The following is a 10,436-nucleotide window of genomic DNA, read 5'->3' on the forward strand; positions in this document are numbered from 1 at the left end:
TGAAAATGGGCGACGGTTTCAAAATCAGTGTTTATAAGCCAATCTCAATTAGACATACCATGTCGGTCATGCCCATGTGATTTAACATCCATTGACTTTTGTGTCCGAGCTAACATGATTTTGGTTTGCTTATCCCAGGCTGGCTTCCACGTGACACAACTAAAATACAAAAATCTCAAAATCTTTGACAATGCTGAACAAATGAATGAAAAGCACCAACCAACAGAAACAAGCTCTTTCTTTCAGAAGGATTTCACAGACAGACAGACATCTTTGCACCATAAATCCTGTTAGTTTTAACAAATGTTTTAACCTTTAGGTTAAAAAATCTTTGACTGTACCTTTTCTTTTATATTTACATTTTTGTCTTTTTCGAATTTCCTAATCAAGGAAACAAAAAGTTAACACGTTCATCTGATTCTTCTGCGTGAGTTTTTCTTCATCTCACTTTTCCTTTTTTACTGAAATTATTTCTAATTAATGCAATGCAGCACCTTTCACAAAAGTAGTCACTGGTTTAATATATCTTATAGCTTTGAAAATAAAAAAAACACATTGCCTGTTCTACTAGTGCAATTGTTTTTTTGACAGTAGAATTTTATTTATTTTTACTTTATTTTAATATATGTACCCAAGACAGTATTGATACTGGGTGTATTATCCTGGTGAAAAAAAATAATTTGACTTAAACTAATTGAAATGTCATAATTTCTGCTGTCAAAGAGTATGATAGGGTATGATTATATATCTGCAGCTGAGCGATTGGTTATTATGCTATCAAAGAACCCCCTGAAGGTACAGCTGCCACATTTGAAGCCAGAGTTAGACAAGAAGTACTGTGAATGATTGTTTGTTTTCCAAACATGTTGCTTTTCAGACTTCAGTGATCAGTTGTCATAACTAGATTATTCACCAAAGGGGCCGATCTCATCCCTGAACATCTGTAATAAAATAACAACTGTTCTAAGACATCATTTGAGCACTCAGACAGAGATGTATTTGTCAAATTAGGGAGGTACGATACAAAATATTTATTTCACAAAGCAGGAAAAACATTGACAATCAATCTATACATTGAATCAAATTTCAAACTTAAATACCTCGACTTGGGGTCAATAAAGCAAACTATTTGTAAAATAAACTGTACAAACTGGCATTTAACCTGCAACACATGTTTTTGTGCGAACACAAACGATCACAAAACAAACTGCAACAACTTCAACAGTCATTTCCACCACTTCCCTGCAAGACCTATATAGTATCTGAATAATAACCTTTTGTACTGCAATTATACTGAGCAAACCTGAGAAATTTAGTTTCTGATGATTGGTTGGTTTGTTTGAATATTGATGTGATTACTTTCATAATTTCCGTCATCCCTTAATATTAGTGTTTACTCTGATCACTGTCATAAATACGTTGATTCACAGCAAAATGAAAAGCTATCTCACAGTCCAAACATTCCTAACTATTCACATAACTGCACATTTTGTTAAAGGACCAGTGTGGCATCAAGCAGTGAGGCTGCATATTTCAACCAAATGATAACCCTTCCCCTACGCCTCCCGTTCCCAGAACCTACAGTGGCCGCTAAACTCGCCAAAAACACAAAAGGCCCCCTTTAGAGAAAGTGGTTGGTTTGTTCGTTCTGGGCAACAGTAGAAACATGGCAGACTCTGTGGAAAAGGACCCGCTCCCTCTGTAGATATAAAGGGCTCATTTTAAAGCAACAAAAATACAACTCTTAGTTTCAGGTACATTAGATTTAGATACCCTAATGAAAATAATTCTATTAATATTCCATTTTGGCTTTATTCTGCCAATCTTACACACTGGTCCTTTAAACCTGTACATGTGTGGGTTATTTTCTGACAATCTCCATTTTATTCTGTAATAATTTGTCTTGTTGTATTGTATTTAGGACATTTAACAATCTTTTTTTTTTTCCTATGGAGGAGGCTGTGGAGAAGCACGATCAGGGGAAACCTCAAAATTGTCCTCACTGAACTCATGTGTAGGACTGCCCTCTGGAAAGTCCCCGTCCTGAGGTGGGCTGTGTTCTGGTGACTCAGCAGGGTCAGCCTGCAGTTTCCTGACGCCCTGTGGGAGTTTCAGAAACCTGAGCGGAGGCAGAGAAGAGGTAATAACAATAAATGTGTGTGTGGTTGCGGGGGAAAGACAGAAGAAGAATGGCAAAGAGAAAGGGGACAGAGACCTGAAAAGAAGTTTTTGCCCCCGCTCCTTTTTGATGATGTTGAGCTTGTAGTAGTGACGCAAAGCACGGGACATTTTCTCATAGGTCATATTGTCTCGGTTCTGTAAAAAAAGATCACACGTCATCAAGGGCCTGCAGTACAACATTTACTCTGCTCCCATGTCCCCTGCTTCTGCTGTTTTGTCTCTCCGCCCGTGTGTTCATTTTCCCTGTACGGTGAATCTCACAGACCTGGGTGCTCACCTTGTGGTTTCCCCAGAGACGTGCCAGTCCGTTGGGGTCGACCACCCTGAACACCAGGCTGTCCTGGTCTTCCCATCGGATGTATTCTTGGTAACGGTCGTCACACAGCAGCTGATAGACATAGTCCCACAGCAGTCTGCACTCTGGCCATGATTAAAATAGCAATAAGTATATGTAACACGTATACTACTATCGTCAATGACAGGTATTGACAGGTAATGCTCTATTAAATATCCATAAGCAAAGGATTAATTTTTTAAATACTTAACTGTGTAAGACTGTCACTCTTAAAGCTCCGCTAAGCAATATTTTTTACTGCTTTCAATAAACCACCTAGTCTGCCGCTATTTGCAGCTCAGAGCTAAGGTTTTCAAGTCTGCATTGCTCTATGCTCTGCCTCAAGGACAAAATCAGTGACACAGAGGACAGCTGAAGTAAAAATGTGGCTGAAGAACAATTGTTCAGCAAGCCAAAGAGATCTTTTTCTTATGCAGACTAAAACCGCAGCTACAGGGTGTCCAAAAATATAGGAAGTTGAGGAGCTGAGTAATTTGTACCCCCTAGTGGTCTAAAATAGCTTGATGCAGTGTTTCAAAGGATTTACAATTTTTATTATCTTCTCTAGGACAATATACATTTGTTTTTGTATATGTGTGAATTCTGTAGTACAACTGCTAATAAATTCACACAACACTACCTGGAATGCGACCGTTGGGTTTGTGCAGCGGGCTCCTTGGGTTCTCTCGACTGGACAGGTTGAGCGGCTCCTGGGTGATGCTCTCTTTTCGGGTAGGACACTGGACGACATCTGCTGATCCATCTAAGTGAGGGTGAAAGGAAAGATGCAGAGAACAACAAAGAGTGAGGGTCAGAAAATCAGTCAACACGGTAAGTAACTACAGCCGCGGGGCACTATGTTTCTGACATCGCCGTTTGTTATACCCACTAGTACTTGTGAGTGGAGCAGGGCAGGTGTAAAGGATCAGGGGACGATTTCTGAGAGGTGACATGGGCTGGGGCTGGCTGGTCACAGTGGCTACAACAGCTGCCGACACTGGAGTTGTGAAAGCGAGGGAAACTGTGAGATAGAAATATGAGGAACTGTGAACAAGAGTTAAACCGAAAGCAAAAGTGATGTTAACAGCAGCTCGAACATTTTACATTATTGGCTAATTCATTGTACAACACGAAGAGGCCATTTCCCTACTTGCATACAGTATGTAGAACAAAGTCTTTGTTTTTGGACTCTGGAAAGTCTTATCTAAGATAATTGGTTTCCAGGTAACCACAACACACCCACTGGCACACATCCTACTTTCTATATCAGAAAGCACCTTCTTTCTGGTAGGGACAAACGAGGAGCGTGTGTGTTTATATTCTCTAATGAAGGGTAAAATGTTCTCACTAACAGTAGAACGTTTATCTGATGGGTGCAGCTGCAAATAAACATTTTACATAACACAAAAAACATAGCATATTATATATTATTATGCACTGCAATGTATTAAAGTACCTAACAGCATATAATGTAGTGAGACTTCTCAACATCTGGACCAGCAACAACATTAAAGTGCTGCTTACAACTGTTTAACACCCTGAGAGTGGGCCTTATATATGGATGTACAGTAAAACAAGCGTAGGGGCGAGCATGAATTCCTGATGTGTTTGCACATGTACATGCGGCTGATCAGGAAGTTCTCGTGCCACAGTCTAACCAGGATAAACAAGTTTGATTTGATGTGCGACAAACTCAGACAATCAACAGTTTATGAACACTGTGCATGTAGAGAATGTGTATGTGTTCTTTGCACTGCCTGCACTAGCTGTACCATACTGTGCATACAATAACAAACTGACCTTAATGTTGATGGTTTTATTGTCCAGATCTTTCCTATATATTGTAGCTATATGTTTAAGTTTGATTATATTTGTTTTGCTGTATGTCCGTATCTGTATTGTCCTGTTATTTTGTTCTCTGCACTTGGTTTGAGAAGCCTATGTTGTTAGCTACTAAGAACTGGAATCAAATTTCCTGTATACATGACCGATAAAACTGAATCTATACATGTTTAAAATGTACTAACTAACGTTACTGACCTTGGGTACCATTCACCGGGGAAGGCTGGGGCTCTTGGACATCCTGAGGGGGTATCTGGCAGCTGACTGGGCTCTCAGTGTGCCCAGTTGCCGTGGAGGAAGACGTGTTTGAGGGGTCACAGACAACACTCCTCCTTTGCTGCTTTACACACTGTAAGATCTCATACAGAACATCACCTGTAGAAAATAGGGGGTGCATATGAAAGCCCAGGCACAAAAAAATATACACACACACATACACACTTATCTCTACCTGAGCTGGGACAGCGGCGTCTGAAGTCTTCTTTGGTGAGCAGGCACAGGGCTCGACCGTTCATCTCAAAGTGCCCCTTTTCAGGCCGCCGCAGTGAATACTCCTTCTGAGCCCAGTAGAGCCAGTGGGCAACGTCCTCCTTATCCCACAGAGATGGGTTTATTCCTGAAACACAGGTGCACATGATTCAAAAACACAGTGTTACAAGCGGCGTTGCTTTAGTAGAGGCTGCTGAGTAGACTTTGCTGGACTGGTAAACAAAGGACATTCAAACAGAGAATAAGGTTGGACTCACGCAGCTGTCCAGGTAGATGCCACAGGTCTTCCTGAGAGGGGGGACCGACCAAAGGAAACTGGTTAGGGGAGGAGTGATGCACATTGAGAGGATTGCTTACTTGCACTCCATGGCTTATGGATGTAGAACAGCTTGCTCTGTTTTCTTGCTACAAAACATCCACACAAATACACCTCACTGAATGGCAGGCATAGGCTATAGAAACAGCAATGCAAAACTTTAAAACGCTTTACCTAAAATCAAAATTTTCAGTAGCCTAAACAACAACAGCAGCTGGCCATGGACTAAAGTTGAAAGTTTCAACCTGAAAAAAGTCTCCCTGGTTCACAGCGCATTTTAAAACAGTTTGCTCCTAAGACCTTAACTTACCTTGACCAAAGGTGACTGGGAAATGTTCTCCATGGAAATGTCCTTTATCTGTTCAACCGTCCGAAAAAACTGGATGACTTCCTTGTAAGCAGACATACAACTCGTCCAATAAATGAGATAATCTGCAGATCAAAACTCCCCTAAGTCCATTTGAAATGAGGCATGCATTTAACTTTCGAAGAAATAAAAAGTCTACAATTTTCACAATCGAGCCTTCCGGGAAATGAAAACGAAAGAAACACTCATCCTTGCAGGGGGGTGTGTGCGAAACAGGCTGACTGGAGGAAGCAACCGCAGAGGACATTTCCAAAAAAACATTTGTCTGCACTTGATAGGAGTGCGGTCCAGCAGCATACTTACGGGACCCCTGCATAAATTATCTTTTGATATAAATAAAGTATAAGGACATGCTGTTCCAGTGGGGGGGTTCACACTTTCGCGCAATACATATCTAGGGCTAAATGAAGGATTCTTGTGGCGGGGAAACAAGTGAAAATTGCAGGAAGTGAGTGATTAAAGTCGTGGGAGTGTGAGAAAGTAATGTGGGCGACAGCCGGGAGGGAGCGGCGCGTGCGCGTAAAAAAAACAGAAATAGACCCCGGAGCTCCTCCTCCACTTACAGGAAGACCAACCAGGCGGCGTTTACAGGAGCACACTACTAAACGACAAACTATAGGTAAGGTGTTTAGCATGCAAGTAGCATGGGCTCTAGTCCAGGGGTCAAAATAAGTCTGCCATCGGGTCAAATTTTTTTCAAGCCGTTACATGGCAGGCCAAAACATAGTCAAATAATTTTAAATCATTAGATGTTTGGGTGCACGTTTAGCTCAGTTGGAAGTGTGCGGGACTTTGGGAGAGTTGTGTGATCGATCCCAACATATAGCCGATTTTTCTCCCTTGTTAAGCAAATTGATTATCTATCTGTTCCAGAGTCTCGACTGAAACCTAAAGGGGACAGAGCGTTTGCTGTCAGGGCCCCGAGACTCTGGAACAGCCTGCCCGAGGAAATCAGGTCAGCTGAGTCAGTGAACTCTTAAGTCCCTTCTTAAAACATACTTTTATAGGAGAGCCTTTCCCGATCTTATTTGACTTTATTTTATCCCTTTTATTTTATTGTATTTTACTAATTTTATATTTATCTTAAACGTGTATTTTAGTCTTTTCAATGTTTTCATGCTTTTATCTTGTATTGTTTTTGTATTATTGTCTCTTGGGTATTATTGTCTTTACACTTGTTAAAGCACTTTGTAACTTGTTTTTGAAAAGTGCTCTACAAATAAAGATTATTATTATTATATGCACACTTTTTCACATGCTCACAATAAAGCATGTGCTGCAGTGTGTGAGCGCATCCTGGCGTGTGGTCCGCATTCATAAACCTATGGAATCCGATCACACATTTACTGACGGCTTTTTATGAGGTATGTCAAGCAAGCCAGAGACTCTTTTGAATGTCCTTCAGAACTTTTCAAAGTAAAAGCTCTCAATAAAGTCGACATAAAGCATTGCTGCAAAAAAAGTTCTCACGCTTTTATTTTGGAAGCACGTTCACTTATGAGGAAATGATTATGGGAGTAACTGTACCTGTCATGATAGATCTATTTCAGCACCCAGCCACTATCAATTTATTTGTGTTTATTTTTCTGCTATCAAAGCGCCTATTGCAGACCACTGCTCTATTCAATAGTGCAGCAACAATGGTGAGACCCTAATGTTTGAAGTTGACAGACTTGCGACGACTACAGAGTTTATACACTTTAACAAAAACATTAACCTATTTAATTGATATAGACTACAGTACCAACAACTATAATCTTATAAAGTATAGGCTATCTGACATACAGAGACGAAATAACAATGAAAATGACAGTTGAAATGCCCGCATCATGCTCTAGTTTCTAATTTATAAACATACAAAACTACACTTAGTGGAGGTGAAATTGTTGAAAGTATAAAAACAACAGTAGGAATATACAGTTTACAAAAGCCTGTACAGAAATTCTACAAATTTTCTGGCTTAGTTGTTTTTTTGTGTGTCTTTATTGATTCACACAGCAGGTTAAACATTAACTTAATGTAAGAAGTTGAAGTCCAACTCAACATTACAGAAAAGCCACCATCAAATATTCCATCTGACCCAGTTTGTCACCCGAACTGTTTGCTGATAACTTGAAAAGCTACGTGTATTAGAATACATGATTTTGCAGTTCAGCTTTGTTAGTTTGTTTGTTTTAGAAAAAGAAGAGAAAGGTGTATGTTTCACACAAAGTTTATTACGTGTTACAAAATATTAAAGTAGTGGTACTGAGATTTAATAAATGTATTTTATATTAAGCTGTAACTATTTCAATGCATTTTTAACCTGTATACTCCCCACACTAACAGAAGACCAGACATGAGGTCACGGTCTAAGCAATTTAGAACGATTTGCATTGCAGTTTGGGGTGGCAAATATCTAAAATTGTTTTGTAGCCACCTGTGTAAAAAAGAAAAAAAAAAAGAAGAAAAGAAAAACTGCTGACTTGTTTTCTGTCATATTTCTCCAGTGATGTGGGCTGAAAAACTGGGGAAACAGTTGGGCAATCCGACACGATCAGTAACTGGGTGGCTGGTCAGTAAACTGCTCACATCGCACAACCGGGTCCTCGAAGAGAGTGCTGTCCAGCTGAGTGGGATCCAACCTGGGGACACAGTGCTGGAGCTGGGTCATGGCCCAGGACTTGGTCTGCAGTCAGCAGTCAAACTACTCACAGAGCCCACAGGTCACCTTATAGGTGTGGATTACTCAGAGTACATGCACCAGGTGAAGTATGCATACTGACAGAGTGGAATAAAGTATTTAAATTCTATTTATGTTTCTATTTGACATGCATGTGTTGAAGTCACAGAAGGAGTGTCTTATAAGAACCAAGCACAAGACACAGTAATAAGCCTCTCTAGCCTTCCTAAAATATACTACACATACTGTAAGTGGCTTCATTGAAGGGGCAACATTACTCACTTTTGGAATAGAAGAATATTTCTCTCTTTCTTCTCTTACAGATGGCAAGTGAGCAACTGAAAGAATTTTTGGCCAGTGGGAAAGTGACCCTACATCACTGTGATGTCGCAGCAATGCCTCTGGCAGACAGCTCTGTGGATAAAGTCTTTCATTGTAACTGCTACTACTTCTGGCCTGACCTCAGGAAGGGAGCCACAGAGATACACCGGGTAATGAAACCAGGTATATGACCTTTCTCAGATGGTTTGGTGATTTACTCCTCGTTTGGATTTTCTGAGTAATTGCTGTCTTTCAGTGATGCATCTCTGAACAAATGTCATTTTTTTCTTTCTTGACCCCACCCAGGAGGGCTGATGGTGACCACGCTGAGGCTGTTCCGTGTGGCTACTTTTGCAGCAAAGCGAGTGATACCAGGAGAGAACTGGCGCCCGCAGGCCTACATGGCAGCTCTGAGAGACTCTGGCTTCACTGATGTCAGAATGGAAGACAGACAACACAAACACATTGTTTTTCAGGCTATCTTTGCCACTGCTGGAAAATAAGACTGAAATGAAACTGCAAATGAGAGATTGTGTGTATTTTAAATGCTTAAATGAAAACAAATCAAACACAGAAATTAAGTAAAATACAATACACATTGTTGGTTGTATTTGCATTTTATGCATTGATTGTGTTAATTGTTTTAAATAACTACATTGTTTTTCATTTGTGACACGGATTTTCCAAACCACATCAAAATCAAATCACAACACAGAAAACTAAATGAAAATATGTAAGTCATATCAGTGTGTATTGTATTTCTGTGTTTGATTTAATTTCCTTCCCTAAAATCTTCCATACCTCTCAGCTGAACCACACTGTAGAGCTGCCTTGTTGAACATTTCCTTGATACAGAGGGGTCTTAGACTAGACTAGACACTACCTTATATTTGATTAAACTGTAAAGCTGTTTGATATGATTGACATTAAATAAGGATGTGCTGTTCATTTCTGTTTGACAAGCTGCTGGCTCCAGATATCAAGTAACTGTCACAAAAGTTAAAAAAAATAAAAAACTACAATAATTTATCTTGAAGGAAATTATTCATATACATAGTTAAATAACTATATGTATTGCATAAATATAGGGTATACTGTACAAAGGCTATGTAGTGAAAGTGTACATACAGGCTAATATAGATTTGTTTAAAAAATAAATAAATAGAGCTCCATATTCCGGTGTAATGCATTAATGTTGGGTGTTGGTTGCAAAGTTCCAAACAGATCTTGCTTTACACACATCTCCAACAGGCGACGAGACGCCGCCTGATTCAACGGTAGGAGGCGACCGTGCTGCGGTTGGGACTGCACTAAAACAGAAGAAGAAGAAAAAGAACGCGGGCGAAATACAAGTAAGAGTTGGCACAGAATACTCCAGTGTATATAAGGTGGAAAATGGAGCTCCGCAAGGTAGTGTGTGTAGCCCGCTGTTATTCAACATAATGATAAATGACATCTTCTCTCAGGTTGAACAAAGCGTAGGGAAATCTTTGTACGCAGATGACGGGGCTCTGTGGGTAAGAGGCCGCAATGTGTTGCACGTCAGTAAGAAAATGCAAGCTGCAATAGCTGCTGTGGAAAAATGGGCAAATAAATGGGGATTCAAGTTATCTGTTGCAAAAACACACAGGTGATCTGTTTCTCAAGGCGGCATAAAGTCACGCCTATTTCCATGAAGTTATATGAACAACCACTTGAGCAAGTCAAAACAATTAAATTTCTTGGGGTTTGGTTTGATGAGAAGCTCACCTGGAATACTCATTTAGATAAAGTTAAGAACAAGTGTAAAAAGGTCATCAATATACTTCGTTGTCTGTCAGGACAAGAGTGGGGAGCAAGCAGAGCAGCTCTACAAAATATATACTGGGCACTCATGAGATCCGTTTTTGACTATGGATGTGTAGCGTACATGTCAGCAGCAGAA

At 40.1% G+C, this 10,436-nt stretch overlaps 2 protein-coding genes across 6 annotated transcripts; one reads left to right on the forward strand and one right to left on the reverse strand.

Moving 5' to 3' along the window:
• Nucleotides 1-1,007: 1,007 nt before the first annotated feature.
• Nucleotides 1,008-6,044, reverse strand: etv7 (ETS variant transcription factor 7). Of its 4 annotated transcripts, none has more exons than XM_046057422.1 (9): nucleotides 5,473-6,044; nucleotides 5,104-5,251; nucleotides 4,809-4,973; nucleotides 4,556-4,732; nucleotides 3,405-3,512; nucleotides 3,156-3,278; nucleotides 2,459-2,601; nucleotides 2,216-2,316; nucleotides 1,008-2,119 (listed from the first exon to the last, which is right to left on the reverse strand). In XM_046057422.1, exons 1-9 carry the CDS (start codon nucleotides 5,566-5,568, stop codon nucleotides 1,948-1,950), a joined length of 1,233 nt encoding a protein of 410 aa, XP_045913378.1. In that variant the 5' UTR covers nucleotides 5,569-6,044; the 3' UTR covers nucleotides 1,008-1,947. The 4 variants fall into 4 exon arrangements, with proteins under 4 accessions (XP_045913378.1, XP_045913377.1, XP_045913380.1 ...); XM_046057421.1 differs by having other exon boundaries at nucleotides 3,405-3,536; nucleotides 5,473-6,043; XM_046057424.1 differs by having other exon boundaries at nucleotides 3,405-3,536; nucleotides 5,104-5,134; nucleotides 5,473-6,042.
• zgc:194242 (uncharacterized protein LOC100005854 homolog) lies at nucleotides 5,824-9,541 on the forward strand. 2 transcript variants are annotated; one of them, XM_046057425.1, is made up of 4 exons: nucleotides 5,824-6,148; nucleotides 8,019-8,275; nucleotides 8,515-8,695; nucleotides 8,819-9,541. In XM_046057425.1, exons 1-4 carry the CDS (start codon nucleotides 6,013-6,015, stop codon nucleotides 9,013-9,015), a joined length of 771 nt encoding a protein of 256 aa, XP_045913381.1. In that variant the 5' UTR covers nucleotides 5,824-6,012; the 3' UTR covers nucleotides 9,016-9,541. The 2 variants fall into 2 exon arrangements, with proteins under 2 accessions (XP_045913381.1, XP_045913382.1); XM_046057426.1 differs by lacking the exon at nucleotides 5,824-6,148 and adding an exon at nucleotides 6,442-6,484.
• Nucleotides 9,542-10,436: the final 895 nt, after the last annotated feature.

Source organism: Micropterus dolomieu, linkage group LG08 (assembly GCF_021292245.1).
Source record: "Micropterus dolomieu isolate WLL.071019.BEF.003 ecotype Adirondacks linkage group LG08, ASM2129224v1, whole genome shotgun sequence".
NCBI lineage: Eukaryota > Metazoa > Chordata > Actinopteri > Centrarchiformes > Centrarchidae > Micropterus > Micropterus dolomieu.